This window comes from Bos javanicus, chromosome 10, assembly GCF_032452875.1.
Source record: "Bos javanicus breed banteng chromosome 10, ARS-OSU_banteng_1.0, whole genome shotgun sequence".
NCBI classification, from domain to species: domain Eukaryota; kingdom Metazoa; phylum Chordata; class Mammalia; order Artiodactyla; family Bovidae; genus Bos; species Bos javanicus.
Window position 1 is genome coordinate 78,075,794 of NC_083877.1, and position 18,860 is coordinate 78,094,653.

The 18,860-nt window shown below is 40.1% G+C and overlaps 1 protein-coding gene across 2 annotated transcripts; it reads left to right on the top strand.

Annotated features, from left to right (window-relative positions):
• Nucleotides 1–530: 530 nt before the first annotated feature.
• On the top strand, nucleotides 531–16,043 carry CCDC196 (coiled-coil domain containing 196). 2 transcript variants are annotated; one of them, XM_061429168.1, is made up of 11 exons: nucleotides 531–584; nucleotides 2,581–2,783; nucleotides 2,888–3,040; nucleotides 4,299–4,395; nucleotides 5,686–5,736; nucleotides 7,371–7,448; nucleotides 7,651–7,734; nucleotides 8,257–8,316; nucleotides 8,684–8,825; nucleotides 15,602–15,660; nucleotides 15,843–16,043. In XM_061429168.1, the coding sequence occupies exons 2-11, from the start codon at nucleotides 2,734–2,736 to the stop codon at nucleotides 15,960–15,962; spliced, it is 894 nt and encodes a 297-aa protein (XP_061285152.1). In that variant the 5' UTR covers nucleotides 531–584; nucleotides 2,581–2,733; the 3' UTR covers nucleotides 15,963–16,043. The 2 variants fall into 2 exon arrangements, 1 of the variants encoding a protein (XP_061285152.1); XR_009738789.1 differs by lacking the exon at nucleotides 531–584 and adding an exon at nucleotides 9,139–9,226 and having other exon boundaries at nucleotides 2,034–2,783; nucleotides 15,843–15,858.
• Nucleotides 16,044–18,860: the final 2,817 nt, after the last annotated feature.

An 18,860-nucleotide genomic window follows, 5' to 3' on the forward strand; every position in this document is an offset into this window, starting at 1 on the left:
TCTCTCTACGACTGCTTCTAGTTTGCCAAGTACTGCTGGAGAAATTGTATTACTACCAATTCATGCCGTAACAGATCTGCAATTCCCAAACTGACCTTGACCCTTAGCACTACTTGGCAGTCCTTTCCCTCTTGCCTGGTTGACTTCCTTTTCCACTGCTCAGGTGCTATTTCATATCGCAAGTCATTACTCTTTCGAAGTTTCCTACCATGCTCCCTCAATCAACAGATGACCTAAATGTCTACTTTAGGAAAAACTAGCATTCACCTTCTTTTCTTTCCACTTCTAATGGTCCTCTATAGCTTCACCCTCCCTGCATCTGTCCCAGAGATAATTAATAAGTTGATTTTCTTCCATTCCATACTGTTGTTTGGGTTTGGGTTGATTTGTTTGTTTGTTTGCTTTAAGCTCTTAAAGTCTGTGTATGTTATTACAAGGAATTCTTCTTGGAAGTCATATTCCAAGTTGAAGAAAGGGCGTCAGAATGTTAGGAAATTAAAGGCACTGATTGGCTATAGAAAAGAGCACATCAGAATAGCAAGTGTTCTACTTTCAATCATTCCTGACCAAGGACAGAAAGGAAGGTGAGTTGGGATGCTGTCTGTGCATTAAATGTTTTAAAATTCTAACATAATTCTGCCAACCAAATGTTACAACATGTAATTTAAAGAGGTCATGCTTTAGTGATCAATGCTATTTTTGTCCTCTATTTGTAATACCTGCCACATCTATAATCTAAAAAGCTACTACTAATAATTAGTCCACTTTGTTCCTTCTTTTAACTGTATGGAGTTTGCTCAGACTCATTCAACCCAAACTTTTCATGGGCACTCCTAGGGCAACCAATGTGAATTACATTATGTTGCACCTGATACGGCTATTTTAATTTGGTGTCACATTACACTAGCTATCATATAAAACTTACAAGTGACACATATATGTTTTATAAAAAATATTTGTAGAGACTGCCTAAAGAGAAGTTTTTGTATAGAAAATACTTTGTATACCCTTAAAGTGTATATAGTTTGGGGAGTTTTCTCCTTCCAAAAAAGAATACAAAATGAGATACAGAGTCTTTGGAAGAGGTCTATGATAATGAAGGACTCTGAAGCTTAAGTTTCATTAGCATAATATAAATCATCTTTTTTGTATTTGACCTCTTAGGACATAAAACAATCCCTAAATCCAAACCATCCAAAAATTCACTAAAATGTAAATACCTGACATGAGCCAGAAGCTTCACATAACTACATCGCATTCTCACAACAAACCTTTTAGTTTACAACTTTCATTTTTATAAGAGTGGAAACTGAGACAGGGAATACAGTAACTCACTCACAGTCAGTGCACTGCTCACAGTGAAGCTGAGATTCAAACCAAGATCTGACAAACTAAATCTTGTTTAATTTTCACTACATTTTCACTGCCTTTAAGGTTTCCCAAAAGACAGAAAGTCTAAGTTACTTTGGAGAATGCCCCTAGAACATCCTCGAAAAGGCTCACTTGAAATTAACAAGACAGTTCACACTTGAGAATGTCATTGAAAATATGGTCCTAAAACTGTGTTTAAAGAGCATAAAAGGGATTCCCCCAGTGGTCCAGTGGTTAGAACTCCATGCTTTCACTACATGGGCCCAAATTGAATCCCTGGTTAGGGTACTAAGATCCCACAAGCCAAGGCCACACACACACACACACACACAAGAACATAAAGAAACAAAACAAATGTATAACTCTTAAGAGTTATCCTCTGATCACTACGTGAATAGAAGAAAATGGAAGATCTTAAGGAAAAGGCAACCCACTCCAGTGTTCTTGCCTGGAGAATCCCAGGGACGAGGGAGCCTGGTGGGCTGCTGTCTATGGGGTCGCACAGAGTCGGACACGACTGAAGTGACTTAGCAGCAGCAGGGGCTAAGAGAAATGTGATTCTAGTAGGGCGAGGAAAGTGGAAGCAAATTCAGAATCTGAAAGGAAGTCTAGAATTACAGCCTCTCGGGAAGGAATTTGGCCATGGGGTGATCTTTTACATGAGCTTGTACAAACTATATCCTCTTGTAACATGTCTAGTATAATTCTACCTTGTCATTGTGATATATCACATTTTAAAGATAAGAAAGTAATGACAATTGGCTCATGTATTACATTGCTCAATATTGTACCCATACCTTGCCTTTGCCAGTTTGGCCTCTATTTTTTTAGATGTATGCTAGAGATATGCCCTTCTCCTCTGAAGACTCCCGAAGGTAGATGCTCTGTCTTTATCTTTTCCTCACTCACAGAATCCAGTCAGTACTGTGCCCTACAGATAGCCGGCACTCTATTCCCTGGAGGTAAATTGCCATGGAAGATGGTGTTGATGTTATTTTTGACAAGCCATCATTCTCTAACACAGTAGGAATTCCATAATATAGATGTTTTATGATACTGTCCTATTCAGTCAAAGACTTCAGAATAAAACTGTTAGCATTGGCTAAAGCTAGGCAAGAACTGATCAGATGTCGTTAGTAGTATTTTCAGTCAACGATCTGTCACTGATGTTCAAGTTACTTAAAAGACCTGTTTAATCTGTGGTCTTAGCGCCATTGTGACCTCAACCTGTAGCTAAAATCAGTCCAGTGCAACAGGAGTTTCAAGAACAGCAGCACAAAAACGATGACTTAACTGAACAGAACAAGAAGGCACATATTTTCAAGACGATCTTTTTTATTCTTGGAGAAGTTTTCCTTCAAGATGACAAGTGCTTCAAACTCTCCAGAATCTTACTTATCTTCCAAAACAAGGTAAGTCTATGATGGAAGATGCTGAGTGGTAACTATCCAGGACAGAGAAGAGGGTCTCTGTGATTAGTCCAGGATACGGGAAAATGTAGTGTTTTTTCCCACAGAAGTTCTAAATTAGATGACAACTACTTGAAGGAGTTAAATGAGGACTTAAAACTGAGGAAGCAGGAACTGCTAGAGATACTAAAACCTCTAGAAGACAAGAACAACCTGTTGTTCCAGAAGTTGATGTCTAACTTGGAGGAAAAACAAAGAAGGTATGTGTTCCCTTTTCAGGAGTTCCTAGGAGGGGAAAGGCAGGAGAACTGGATTTAGTGATGATTATTTACATTTTTAAAAAGGTTTAGTAGCTATAGTAGATTAACAAGAAAGTAACCACAAAATCAGAGTGGCAAGGAATCCTTTTTTCTTTTAGTAGAATTAAATATGACTCAGCTCATCTCACAGGGCTACAGTTACAACATTTCTTCCCAAGGAAAAGATAAGAGGCTTCAGTATCCTCCGTGTATTAGGGTCACACAGACAGCTGCCCATTCATGTTTGTGGAATCACCTTAGGAGGCATGACTGTTCTTCAAATGCCAAGCAGGGGAATGGCAAATCGTTTCTGAGCATCAAACTCCTCTGGATTAGGGTCTGGCCTTACTCTTAATAAATGCACTAGGCAATCAAGGTCTTAACTCACTTACTGTTCTTGTAATCTACCAACTTTCTTTTTCCTTCCTAGTCCTAGGGAATCTCACTTTAATGTGTCTACCTTAGCAAAAACACCTCATGGAGCTTGGACTTTTGGAAAGCAAAAGTCAGGCAGAAAGCTGTGAGAACAAAAGCCAGGCAGAAAATTGTGGTCAATCAACAGCTTCTTCCAACCCAGAAACTTAGCCCTCTCAGGGCAAGGGAACACAAAGGCTTGCTTCTCCACTTATAATTAGAGAGGGGAAAGTACAAAGAGGGAAAAGTACAAAGAATATAAGCACAAGTTAATTAATGCCTTTGAAGAATATCCTCTCTTATAGTCATAGACTTGATATTTATCAAAAACTTTTTGATGGCTTGATTCTCTAGAGGCTACCATAAGGATATAAGTGGGTTCCCCAGTTAATTCCAGTGTTTTTATATAGAGAAGCAAAGCAGGGGAGAAGACAGGGAATGATTCTGAGATTTATCCTTAAGTTTCTCAACCTCCTTCTTCACAGAGGTGAAAAATGCCCCCTTTCTACTCCAAAAGTCATACAGCAAAACCTCATCTTAAAGGGTCAAGAGGAGTTTCACTAGCTCTTGGAGAACTAACTTTTGAGTGTTTTAGGGCACAGAATTCACTCCAGAGCACATACCTAAGGTAAATGTCAATTAGGAATGAAATTGGAGAACTTTTATGTCCAGAAAGACTTCCACAGCTCCTATGATTTCAGCCCCCATCTCCCTCTCATGGTAGAATAGTTTCTGGCTGGTCATGGAATATTAGTATTTCTCTTTAGGAAGTATTATGTTTATGCTATCTCTTTCTTCTTTCTAGTCTACAGATCATGAGGCAGATCATGGCAGGGAAGGGGAATGATGACTCCTCAGTCATTGAGCTCATTAAGGAAGCAGAAGAGATGAAGCAGAATCTGGTAAGAGGTTGGTGGGCACTCTAGGGGATGGCCTTCTGAACAGGGCTCTCAGTTCCACAGCTTCAGACAGAGTGCTCATCTGTAGCATTGGTGCTCCAACACTCAGAGGTCCTTGATCTAGGAAGTCCTGGTTGAACCAAAGGGAGTCAGATGAAACATTGGAAAGAATAAGGACTGCTGCTGCTGCTAAGTCGTTTCAGTCGTGTCCGACTCTGTGCGACCCCATAGATGGCAGCCCACCAGGCTCCCCCATCCCTGGGATTCTCCAGGCAAGAACACTGGAGTGGGTTGCCATTTCCTTCTCCAATGCATGAAAGGAAAAGTGAAAGTGAAGTCGCTCAGTTGTGCCCTACTCTTAGCGACCCCATGGACTGCAGCCTACCAGGCTCCTCCGTCCGTGGGATTTTCCAGGCAAGAGTACTGGAGTGGGGTGCCATTGCCTTCTCCAAGAATAAGGACTAGCTAGTAAAAATTCTATTTCTTTGACTTTTAGAAAAACTTTCCATCTAAAGATTAATGAGTAGAAGCACTTTCAGTTCAGTTCAGTTCAGTTCAGTCACTCAGTCGTGTCGGACTCTTTGTGACCTCCATGAATCACAGCACAGCCAGCCCTCCCTGTCGATCACCAACTCCCGGAGTTTACCCAAACTCATGTCCATCAAGTCGGTAATGCCATCCAGCCATCTCATCCTCTGTTGTCCCCTTTTCCTCCTGTCCCCAATCCTTCCCAGCATCAGGTCTTTTCCAATGAAAAGCACGTTGCTGCTGCTGCTGCTAAGTCGCTTCAGTCGTGTCCGACTCTGTGCAACCCCATAGACGTCAGCCCATGGGTGACGGGCAATGGGGTGCCATTGCCTTCTCCAGAGAAGCACATTAACTCCTCACATTTCAAAATAAATAGAACATACCAAAGTAAAAGGGAAGAGTGTGAGAGATTCTTTAAGATTTTTAAAAATCAACAATGAAGGATCTTAAAAATGAGAAATTAAGGGTCTGAGTCCCAGAGAAGCTGTCATATGATCAGGAAATGTGAAGTAGTGCAAGAGTGAGGAACTCATTACTATATTATTATACCACAATTACCGTAATTAAAGTTATTATTCCAAATTGTTATTATTTTTTATCATCATCAATCTCATCTCTCATGTTCCTGGGTTTGAGGCGAGGCTCATTTATTGCCTTCCTCTGTGGTTTATTATGCCGCTGCCCCCTGTTCACCCCATTAGTAATTTCTTCTAACTTTAATAAGACAAACAAATTTGTGTTTGTTTGGATTTTCCCCTCCAACAGGAAAGGAAAAACAAGATGCTTCGGAAGGAAATGGAGATGCTGTGGAACAAGGTATGTGTGTGTGCCTCTAAGGATCTCTTGGAAAAAGAGAAAATTCCCTTTTTTCTGGTTCACATCCTCACTTTTTCATGTCTCTGTTTCCACACATGCCTTATTCCAATTCATTCTTTAACCTTTATTTTTAAAACTATTACATCATGTCGCTCTTCTTATGAAAACCGTTTACAGTTATTCCTTATTATGGCATAGGCTGCCTCCTGCCATCTTTCTAGTCTCCTCTGAGAGAAGTGCCCCCCTCCCACACTGGCCTCCACATGTCAAGACCTTTCCTTGCTCAAAACTTTTGCCTTTGCTTTATCCCTGGACTGTAATGCTGTTTTCTTACAGCTGCTTCATTCTCATCCTCCAGGTCTCTGCTTAAACGTTACCTCCTCAGGGAAGCCCTCCTTATTTACTCCATCTGAAAAAGGGCATCACCCCACCCCTTACTTTCTATTATACAATTCTGTTCATGTCTTCCATAGCACTTTTTATAAGTCCATTATTATTTTTTTGTGTTATTATTATTTTATTTGCTTGTCTCCCTGCCTGCTCGGAAATACATGCTTCTCCACTATCTTGATTGCTTTGTTCTTCTTGGAATCCCTAGCATTGTAGCACAATGCTTGGCACGTAGTAGATGATCAACATATGGAAGTTGAATGAATAAATACCTAGTTCTAGTTCCCCTACAACTTTGCAACAATCAAGGCATGGTTTAATATAAAAATGTTATGGCCTTTTGATGGGAAACCAAGCAGGGATAGAAATCCCTTCATGCACTTAGCCTTTGGGATTCAAGAGCTTTTTCACATATTATGAGACGGAATAGCAGATTGTCTTGTGCTATACACAGGTGTGAGTGTGTCTCTGACAGCTTTTCCCATCTCACCTCTCCACAAATAACTGGAATACTATCAAGGCCTGTATCTTGTACTGAGATCTGCTCTTAGTGCTTAGTGGGAGCTACACATCAGTTCTATGAATTATGAGAGATTTTAGTTCCTGAGTTCTTGAATCCTAGTGACAAGAAATATGCCAGCACTCTTCCTCTGTCAAAATCCAGTTTCTCCAGAGCTCCCGAAAGACGTTGTGTAAGGGATGTCCATATACCCAAGCTTACCCTACTGATATTTTTAGGCAGTGAGAAATGGGGAGACAAGATCATCTGCCTAATGGTTAAGAACACAGATTTAAGGAGTCCAAGAGATCTGGTTCGAGTTCCAGCTTCGTACTTCCCTACTCGAGTGACCCTAAACAAATGTCTTAACCTCCCTAAGTCTTGGTTTTCTGATCTATAAAGTAGATCAGAGATAAAAACAGCCATGTTAGGATTAAATGAGAATGTTTGTAATGCGATAGTATAAATAAGTAAGGGAGTAATTAGCTTACTATAGTGATTGGCATATGATAAAGGTTCAGTTAATAGTTTTTATTATTATAAAGTACACTCAAGAGACCAGATAGAAAGGCTCACTTCATTCTGAACCTCCTTTGGTAGTACACTTTTCATGTCAGACCCTGAGAGGTTGCTAAGTGGCAGTAATAAACCAGTTTTGCTGGCTTTCCAGTTGACCCATACTGGCTTTCCACTTCCCTCCCAAAGTCCCACTAATTTAAATGTTTGCCAAAATGCCTCTCTACAGACATTCAACACGGAAGAATTCAGTGATGAAGAAAAAGTACTGCAAATAAAGAACAAAACAGACTTACAGGATGGAAAGGCAAGTGGACAGCATAGTACTTAGAATTTCAGAGTTGTTGATGCTACACAGATGGAAACAGCCTGTTGACAATCCAGGCTAATTTGGGTAGATAGACAGGTAGGAGCTGGGCCTTAAGGGTATATTGGATTTACTGTTGGCTGAGACATTATATTTCTTTCCTGGGACCTCCTAGTCCTTTAGCTCTCTTTTTTCCTCCCAGGCTCCCAAAACCCCCTCATCGTCTAGGAAGACCAAGAATGAACTGGAGATATTGTGTGCAGAGAAAGGGAAGGAAATAAGGAAGGTAGTATGATCTTTCTGGAAGTAGTGACTTTTAGAGCTGAGAGATTAGAAATCTTTAATGTAGCAATAGTCTGCCTAAACTATGGTGTGCTCCTGAACAGATACAAAATTTTATGGGAGATCTGGTTCCTTTGGGATGCTACATTTGAGTCAGAGTGGCATTGCAAGTTTCTTGTAAATTATAATAGCTAGGGCAAAGTAGGAAAAGCTATGCCAATAATGACAAATTTGAAATAGCTATGTGATGTCAAAATACTTGTTAATTTGTTTTGGAATGTGTATTTAGAGATATCATGCTTCTCGCGACCATTCATTGATATAAAAGGATCCTATTCATTTAGCTTTCAGCTTTCAGAGAGTAGGTTTTACAGGTGGGGCCAATTAAGAGGACTAATGCAGTTGAAACCAATATATTAGTGAATCTACGACACCATAATTTTGCTATAAAGTCTTTGCAGCATACTGAGAGAACTGATTTCTGATCTCAATTTACTTTGTCACCAGAGGCTCTTTCTCCCACCAGGAAAAGAAACAGAGGAAAATGGAATGGGTCAGGTATCAGGAACAAGCCAACATCATTCAGGTACAAAGTCTTCCAAGGCTGGACATGGGGTACAGTTCCATCTATGCAATATAGAAGCTTTTAGTTACTTAATGTTAAACCTGATCCACTCATCTGGATTACCAGCTGTCATGCTAAAAGAAATGTTTTGTGGGAAGATGGTTGGAGAGATCTATCTCCAGCTCCACCTTGGGTATAGCACTTTTCCCCTACGGTCTTGATTTTGTTCCATTTGAAATGGGAAAAGAATCACAAATACTTTCTCCCCATGTTTACAGACTGAGCGTGATAGGATCATTTTAAGACTTATGAGTAAAAAGGATTCAGGTAGTAGTGGATTTAGAGAACAACTCTATATGAGTATTCTTGAAAAAATGTTCTCTTGTAGAATGACTTTAATGGCAAAGTGATTGAGCTGAGAATCGAAGCCTTGAAGAACTACCAGAAGGCCAATGATCTGAAGTTATCTCTGTACATACAGCAGAATTTTGAGCCAAAGCAAGAATTTTTGAATCTTCCCAGATCCCAAGGTAAGTACAGTATCATAGGTGCATAATGTGAGGTTTGTTTTGTTTTCCACTGGAGAGTCCATTACTTATAAAGTGATAGCACAATGCCGGGCACACAGTAAGTCAGTCAGCAGTGTTTTAATAAAGATTATTACTATCATCATCATTATTATTACACTGAAGCTCTTATATCAACATAAAGATTCTGCTGGAGGAAATAAAATTTTCCTTTGTAAAGACTAAGTCATACATTGTGTACTTAGCATATGTAGAAGATACAGAATTGACACCTGAAAAAATATTAGTTTTCTCCTCCCCGCCTCTCCTTTCCTAGGAATTAGAGTAGTTTAATCTCACAAACCTTATTGGAATAGACTCTGCTACTTCAGAATGGAAGACCAAAGAGACATCGGACAATGGTTGTGAGTTTCACCAATGCAGATATTCCTCTGGGAGTTTCAGCATTTCCCCACCCCAAAGGATTTATGACATTGTTAGACGAAATCATATAGCTTACTATAAGAAAATGAAGAAGTGGGACTTCCCAGAAAGCCTACAGGTTTAGACTTCACTGTCCTGATGCAGGCTGTGCAGATTCAATCCTTGGTGGGGAAGCCAAGGATTTGGCCACAAGGATTTTGGTCCTTGCGACCAAAATCCCAAAACATAAAACAGAAGCAGTATTGTAACAAATTCAATAAAGACTTTTAAAATGGTCCACATTAAAAAAAAAATCTTTCCAAAAAAATGAAGGAATGGTCTCTGAGGGGCAGGAAGAAAGGATGCTTAAATTTTCATGGATCTATGAATCTGTGTAATTTTTTAAAAAGAGACATGCAATAAAAAAATCATGGCTAAGGGATGCCAATGTTTTAACAATATTAATGTGTATGTCTCTAATTTCTTCTCAATCTTATTCCCTAATGACTTGAATAGGTTATAAAATCATTTATAGCACAAAGATTAAATAAATGACTAAATCAAGGCAAACTAAAAATAAGTTGAAGCCAGGTAAATACATGAAAATGTGTAATGAAATACACAGTTGGTACAGGTAGGCTTCAAACTTGATTCTGAATTTCCCAGAAAAGGAAACATGGATTTATGGTGTCCATAAAATAAAAATAAACCAACCCCTCAGAAAAAATACAGCTTTTACTTTTACTGAAATGAGAGAAACTTCTCCTCCAATCCTCATCATGGGGAGAGGACACTCTAATATGTGTCACGTTAACGAACATCCTCAACAATATTTCTAAGGTAAATTCAGAATCTCAATTTCTAAGACTGGTTCTTATCTACTCCTTGGCACAGTGTGATAAGAGATTGTTGATTTGAATTTTTTTGTAAGTGATGGGTCAGTTCACGAGGATTTGGTCCATGCCCATAGCACTCTGTTGAACTGAACTGATCCATATTTAAAAGTTAGAAAATCTAGAGACTGGAGGAATCTACCTGTCTTTCAGCCCGTGTTCCATCCATATTTTTCTTTTAACTTTTGTTTTGATAAGAATTGGAAAGCAGAAAGCTTGAGGTTTTCCTCTCCAATAAGAATCTGGAATACAACCAGAAGCAGTATAAAGTCATTAAAATGTGAATTAAAAAGATAGAGGAGGGGGAGGGTGATGAGGGTGAGAGATCCATGTCTTATTTCATTTAAAATTAGCTGAAAGTCATCTCAAGTGATCCATAGAGTAAGGAGCCAAAAATCCTTTCATTCTGGATTCAAATCAAGTCAATAGTCAATAAATAGTGAAGGGTTCCATTCAACATGATCACCTCAGAAGATTTTTTTCCCCCCTTGAATTCAGAACCCTGAATCTTTGAACTCTGAACTAGAACAGCCCAGAGATCAACATCTCCTTTTCTCTTCTCTCCTCTTAAGCTTCTGGAGTACTAAGTGATAGGGCCCTAAACTGTTCAATTACCACAAGTGCATGTAGCCCCAGGTATGTGTAAATGTGTTACCCATTTCTTGTGTGTTATTGATTTATGGATTGCACATGCATGGGATACTGATTGCAGGCCAGTTTTATTTTCTAAAACACATGCATAGAAAAGCTTTGAGTTTGTTTGAGACCAAGTGGATCTGAAATCTAAGTCCTAAATTTTGGTTATATTGATCTATTTATAGCCTAGTGTTTAATTAATGAAAAGAAAACAAAAGAAATACTAATTTTCTTCAATGAGGGATTTTTAAAGTAATTATATTAAGATATGATTACCAACCTGGAGAGGGAAATGGCAGCCCACTCAGGTATTCTTACCTGGGAAAGCCCATGGTAAGAGGAGCCTGGCAGATTAGAATCCATGGGGTCACAAAAGTCAGACACAACTTAGGAACTAAGCCACCATCACCATGATTACCAACAGTGATATGATAGGGAGGTGGTTTGGTGGGTGCTCAGTGTTTCCCAACTTCTGTCACTTGAACTATTTTTTATTGTTTATTCAGTATTTTTATTGTTTATTCAGTATTTTTCTGTTTACATTCACTTCAACTTCTTAAATACCTTCCTTGAAAATAAAATTGTATTGCTGTTTTACATGAAAAAAAACCTATAGTTTTCTATAATAAAAAGTAAACATCATAAGTGAAAGTGAAGTTGCTCAGTCGTGTCCGACTCTTTGCGACCCCATGGACTGTAGCCTACTAGGCTCCTCAGTCCGTGGAATTTTGCAGGCAAGAGTACTGGAGTGGGGTGCCATTTCCTTCTGCAGGGGATCTTCCCAACCCAGGGATGGAACCCGGGTCTCCTGCACTGCAGGCAGACGCCTTACCGTCTGAGTCACCAGGGAAGCCCAAACATCATAAGTATACAGAAAATAAAATTTTAGTATTCTAACAAGATACCGAAGCCTAAGGCCTCTTTTATCTTTATTAGGAAGTGAGATTGGAAAAGGCAATGGCACCCCACTCCAGTACTCTCGCCTGGAAAATCCCATGGACAGTGGAGCCTGGTAGGCTGCAGTCCATGTGATGGCTGAGTCGCACACGACTAAGCGACTTCACTTTCACTTTTCACTTTCATGCATTGGAGAAGGAAATGGCAACCCACTCCAGTGTTCTTGCCTGGAGAATCCTAGGGACGGGGGACCCTGGTGGGCTGCAGTCTATGGGGTCGCACAGAGTCGGACACAACTGAAGCGACTTAGCAGCTGCAGCAGCAGCAGCAGCAGGAAGTGAGATTCAGTTCAGTTCAGTCGCTCAGTCGCGTCCAACTCTTTTCGACCTCCATGAATCACAGCACACCAGGCCTCTCTGTCCATCATCAACTCCGGGAGTTCACTCACACTCACTTCCATCGAGTCAGTGATGCCATCCAGCCATCTCATCCTCTGTTGTCCCCTTCTCTTCCTGCCCCCAATCCCTCCCAGCACCAGAGTCTTTTCCAATGAGTCAACTCTTCGCATCAGGTGGCCAAAGTACTGGAGCTTTAGCTTTAGCAAGATGAAAACAGTTTTAAAGAAAACCACCAGACTGAAACTTTTCTTCTTGATGCCAACAGGGTTTCAACTTTGAAAGAATCGTAAAGGGGGTAGTTATCTCACTATGATTTATAATATTTAATGCTGTGTTCCAGCACCTCCTAAATTTATTGCAGTTGCCTCATAAAATCATCTCATCATCAGATTTTGGGAAATAGTAATTTAATGGGTAAAAGCACTGGATTTGAATTCAGATACATGACTTACAGGCCTTACTCTTAGGCTCACCAGTGATATGACCTGGACCAGTCATTTTGTTTCAGTGTTTTTCTTTATCTAAAACAACCATAACACAGTATAGAGCAAGTTGAAAACATATAGTTTGTGTAATCCTGACGATGACTCTTTGAGGTAGGCATTATAGAACAAGAAGCTGGTTCAGAGAAGCCAGGTTTCTGACTCCATATCCAAAGCTCACCTCCTAAAATATTCTGTAATTGACAGTGTTCCAGTATATAATTTCTTATGACTCTTCCAGCTCTAAAATCTGTGATTTGGATCCAGGCCAATCACCTGTTTGATATATAATCCTCCCAATAAAGAATCATACCCATAACATTCCTTTTTTCAGTAACAACAGAAATGCTAGTTTCAAGAGGTTGACAGATTTGTAATTCTACAATTATCCCAGTAGGTGGCACCAATCACATCCAGGCCTCTAGCCCATAAACGGTGGTAATTCAGGAAACTTTAGGGAGCCATTGGTCTTCTATGGCCCTTAGATAAAATGTACTACCCCTAAATATCAAATGAAAACATTTAAAAATCTGTTAGTGTTTCCCACCATGCTTCATGACACTGGGGTGTATTACTGGCAGCCTTGATTATACCATATTAAATTCAGTATTCTGCTGCAACATCCGTAACTATCATTTCACTCTGTAAACTACAGGGGCCTCCATTCCAAAAACGTCCACTGTCCACTTCCTCCACAATCGCTGTCTAATTCTGTTTTTATTTTCTATCACAGATAAATCAGGTGATTAGGACAAGGAATTTAACAAGTCAGGCAATTGCACAAGGTGGTGCTTTTCTTGAAGTACTTAAAAGTGTTCCTGGATAATGTTCCTTTTCCTCTAGTTTCAAAAGAACTGAATGTCACAAACCTGTGGTAAAGAATGGATGGAATGTAATTTTGGACACACCTTCCAGCAAATCAGGGTACAGGCCCTTCTGTTACAAGCATTTCCAAGCAGAGGGAGGGTTTTATTTTCCCCCACTGCTCCTGGCCAAGAATTCCTCCTCCCACATCAACTGTCCTGTGTGCTGGTTGGCTGCGTCACAGTGGTGTGATCGACTTGGTTGGCAAAATACAATCCTCTGTTAATACTGACTTTGTTACACTTCAAGCAACCCCTCTTTGCAAATTCCCTTGAGGCCCAGGTTGCAGCATTAGCGTTGTCAGTCTCATCTGCTTAGCATACTGCATCTCCTAGTCTTACAGAAGAGAAAAGCATTTTATAGCCTGGGTGAAGTTTTACCTTTTGGTCTCACCAGAGACGAGTCACATTTGAAGGGTTTTACTTCCAGACCAGTTGTAAAAAGACAGTTTGACCCAGAGTATACGGCAGCCCTGCCCGGGTTTCTGTAGAGTCAAGAGAGCAGTTCTTGGCCTTTGGCAGTCACCCATCTTAAGAGAGCTCAGGCATGTAGCCATCTTTAAATTCAGCTGAGTTTCCCATCACACCTGCTGGTGATCAAAAAAGAGGTTTAACAGAACTGGCGATAAACCACTTGATTCTGACACCCTTGCTTTTCTCTCCTCCCCTACCCCGTCCCCTAGCTCCCTCCCCAACTTTTCACATTTCCTTGAGGTATTTTAAGAAAGAAGTTTGCATGTGAATATTTTGCTCCACTTATAAATTCAGATGAAAGCCCAGTGCGGTGGGAAATGAATACTCTTGAGACTTTATTTATTCTATAACTCCCTCTGTTCTGAAAGCAAGTCTTTCTCCCCAGCTTTAACCTTTACTTCACTTTAGCATTACTCTTCCTGATGGCCAAAATACACTCCCGGAGGTGCTGCTGAAAGGAAAATAGTAGTGTTAAGCTAAAATTCTAAAAGGCAGAGGCGGAAACCCACAGCTAGCTCAAACCTGGGTCCTTGATAAATAGCATTGCTCTCAAATACAGGTTTTTTAAAGCTTTGCTGCAACTTGAGCCTTTTCAATGTCAGCGTTAGGTTCATGGTATTAGTAGGTCATGAAGTTAATTTCTAAACTAGGTCATTCTTTCACTTCTTATAAAACCCCATAGAAGTCCAGGGGAGAATAGAAGTCATCTTTCCTAAACATAAATTTTGAAGGTTGAAAAAAATGTAAGCTGTACCTTTATTAATATTATTATTTCTTCAATGAATGACAATAGATTGTAAACTTTTTTTGCATCACACACTCAGGAGAACAACAGGTTGTCTAGAATAGGGTTGTCATATTTAGCTAATAGAAAGAAGATGCCCAGTTAAGTGTAAACTGCAGATAAACAATACCTTTTAATTTAAATATGTTCTGAGTGTTGCATGGGACATACTTATACTAAAAATTATTTGGTGTTTATCGAAATTTACATTTAACTGGGTATCCTGTATTTTAGTCTGGCAACCCTCACCTAGGACAGACTCACCACTGAGCCTGTTTAGCACCCCGAAATTCTCCCTTTTCCCCCTTTTCATTGTCTCCTGTGTCCGTTTCTTTCCATCTGGGCCTGTCTTTTTTTCTGCCTCCTCTTTCTCATCCCCACCCCCACCTTTATCTTTTGTTTGTTCTCTGCTGTCCACCGTTGGCCATTTTTGAGGAATATGTATCTGGGTTATCAGAGGGTACACAGATATGTATGTGAGTTATCATCTCATTTCTTTATTTAAAGGGGGGTTTGGAGGAGATGGATACATGTATATGTAAGAGTGAGTCCCTTCACTGTTCGCCTGAAATTACCACAGCATTGTTAATCGACTATACCCCAATACAAAATAAAAAGTTAAAAAAAAAAAAGTTGTATTGGAAGTATCCTTTTTAGGCTCTCAAAATAAAATTGTTTTTATTTGATGTAATCCTCAAATGATTTTTTTTCCTGTGGAACGTGAGCTTTCAAGAGAAAAAAAAAAAGATTTGCCACTTCTACTTTAAAAATATTGCTTGATGAAGTTATTTTCTAAAACATCAATTAAAAAATCCGTATCAACGTTAATACCAGAGTCAGTCCTACAATGATATGATACTGGGCTGAATGCTAACAGACTTGCAACTAAAAATAAAACTAGGGTTTTTTTACTCAAAGAAAGCTCTCATTTTCCTAATTTTCCCCATTAGGTACCTTGGACACTACAACTATGAGTAGAGCAACTACCTGCAAAAATGAATCTAATGAGGTGAGAATTACTTTGGTTTTCGAGTCATTTTAAAGGCTTGAATAGACAGTAGGTATAGAATTTTGGAATGCATTTGTTAATGTACATTTTAATTTAATATTTGCATGGGATTTGCAAAGTGAGTGCCAGGAAACTTGGGGTTTTAGCTGTCTTTTTTTTTCTTCTGTTTTTTCCTGTCTTAGAGAATTCTGGGATCAAAGACCTCCACAGAACAACAAAGAGCTAAAGGAAGTCAGTTTGATGATGCAAGAGGGAGGCTCTTTTTTCTGAGGTCAAGGCCAGATGAAGTGCTGAAGGATTAGAAGGCTTTCACTCCATTTGCTTTGGATAGATTTAAAGACTAGGCACAGCCATTTGTGTTAATTAAAATCTTTCCAACCTTTGTTTTAGTGCTGTTTTCACTCTCTTTCTCCTCCGAAATGGGTGGAAATGCTAGTTAGGTGCTTGGCCTTATGCATGTCAGAAATTTAGTCATTTAGAATAAGCAGCCTCTGATTATTTTGATAGCTTTTGATTTTTGAAATGACTAGATTCAAACCACATTGTATGTTGTTAACAAGTCCATAAAAAGCTGCTGCTCTCCACCTCTCAGGGCTTCCTCTGGCGCCTCAGGGGCAAAGAATCTGCTTGCCAATGCAGAAGACACAGGTTTGATTCCTGGGTCGGCAAGATCCTCTGGAGAAGGAAATAAAGCCCAGTCCAGTATTCTTGCCTGAGAAATCCCATGGACAGAGGAGCCTGGTGGGCACAAAAGAATCGGACAAGATTTAGTAACTAAACAGGGACAACTCCGCCTCTGAAGTGTTTAATTTTGGGCAGATCCTCCACTGACAAATGAGCGAAAGTAGTTACAAACTGAAGAAATAATATTCCATAGACTCCTCTTACTCTCTCACCCATTACATCCATTTGCCCTGTTGATACTGCTTCCTAGCAACCTAGTCCTTGAATACCTTCTACCTTCCTGGTACCACTGTTTTTGTTCAGGTTCTTTTTCCTGCCTGGATTACCAGAGCCTCTTAATTGGTTTCCTTGCTTGGTTTCCAACCCTTCTAATTAACCTTCCACGGCACCACCAAAACTATCTTTTCTAAAAGAAACATGAGATCATGTCACTTTCCTACTGATTTCCCCTTGCTGCTGCTGCTGCTGCTGCTAAGTCACTTCAGTTGTGTCCGACTCTGTGCAACCCCATAGACGGCAGCCCACGAGGCTCCCCTGTCCCTGGGATTCTCCAGGCAAGAACACTGGAGTGGGTTGCCATTTCCTTCTCCAAAGCATGAGAGAGAAAAGTGAAAGTGAAGTCACTCAGTCGTGTCTGACTCTTAGCGACCCCATGGACTGCAGCCCACCAGGCTCCTCCATCCATGGGATTTTCCAGGCAAGAGTACTGGAGTGGGGTGCCATTGCCTTCTCCGGATTTCCCCTTGACATTAGTGTAAAGTTCAAAACTCCCTCACAAACCACACAATGATCTACCTTCTACCTACATCCCCAGCCTCGTCTTCTACTGTAACCCTCTGCCCTGATACATCTACACTGAGCAATACAGAACAGGTTGCAGTTCCCCTGCTGCTCCATGAGTTCTATTATCTCTATGCCTCTGCACAAAGTTGTTCCTCTGCCTGAAAGAGTCTTCTCTTCTTGTCTGCTTGACCATTGCCTACTGTTCCTAAGGGTCAACTTTGGTACCCTTGTTCTATCCTAGTAATTCTCAGTCCTAGTTGTATTTCAGAAGATCCTTGGGAGCTTTTAAAACCACCAATTCACCAAGCCCCTCTCCAGGTCACTTAAATTATGATCTCTGAGAGGGAGGGCAAAAAAGCACCTGCATTTTTTAAAAGCTCCCTAGGAAATTCTGAGGTGCAGTCAGGTTTGAGAATTATGGTTCAGGCTGTCTTACCTCTATAATAGCACTTACCAAACTATGTTGCAATTATTTGTTTACCTAGCCATTGATTTCCCTAACTAAATTGTGAGCTCTTTGAGGCCCTGGACTATGTCTTCTTCATCTTTTCATTTTGATCACATAACAGTACCTGGGATTTGATAGAGCCTCAGATATTGTAAAAGACCACAGAAAGCTAATTGTAAAGTCCCAGATCTCTTGACACTCTGTGTGTCAGTATAATACCAGTGGATCATACTGTAGTCCCTGAGATCTTCAGATCTTTTCTTTAATTAAATTGTCATTCATTTCTTTTCTCATGTCAGTACGAAGAAAGTTGACTTGTTACAAAACACTTCATGACCTGTAGGAATCCTCATAAGGTATAATGAGTAAAGTAAGCCAACCAACTAAAAATCTTCCCTCTCCCAAGGTCAATTTAAATTTTTAAAGGTCGCTTCAAAAGGTGGATTTTTTAAAAAATGTGTTTTCAGACTGGAAAACTTTTCACAAAATCATAGAATTTGGGCATTAGATGGAACCTAAAATAAGTATGGGCTTCCCTGATAACTCGGTTGGTAAAGAATCCACCTGCAACGCAGGAGACCCTGGTTCCATTCCTGGGTCAGAAAGATCTGCTGGAGAAGGGATAGGCTACTCACTCCGGTATTCTTGGTCTTCCCTGTGGCTCAGCTGGTAAAGAATCCACCTGCAATGCAGGAGACCTGGGTTGGGAAGATTCCCCAGAGAAGAGAAAGGCTACCCACTACAGTATTCTGGCCTGGAGAATTCCATGGACTGCATAGGAACTGCAGTGCTATGCAAATATGGACTGCATATTCACAACGAATAAAAGAAATATAAATCTCCATCACTTTTCAGAAGATACTGAAGTTCAGATATATTGATAGAGTGTCCAAGGCCCACAGTTAATTGAGGCTATTAACAGTTAAGCTAATTACCAGAGCCTGGTATTATTACTGCCAATTCACATTCCAACTTAACTCATATCTTTCCTGTCTTGACCACAAAAATAAAAGGCTCTTCATTCTATCAACTGAAAGTGAAATTCGCTCAGTTCTGTCCGACTCTTTGCAACCCCACGGACTATATAGTCCATGGAATTCTCCAGGCCAGAATAATTGAGTGGGTTGCTTTTCCCTTCTCCAGGGGATCTTCCCAACCCAGGGATCAAACCTAGGTCTCCTGCATTGCAGGTGGATTCTTTACCAGCTGAGCCACAAAGGAAGCCCAGATAGCTCAATTGGTGAAGAATCCTCTTGCAATGCAGGAAACCCCGAGTCAACTCCTG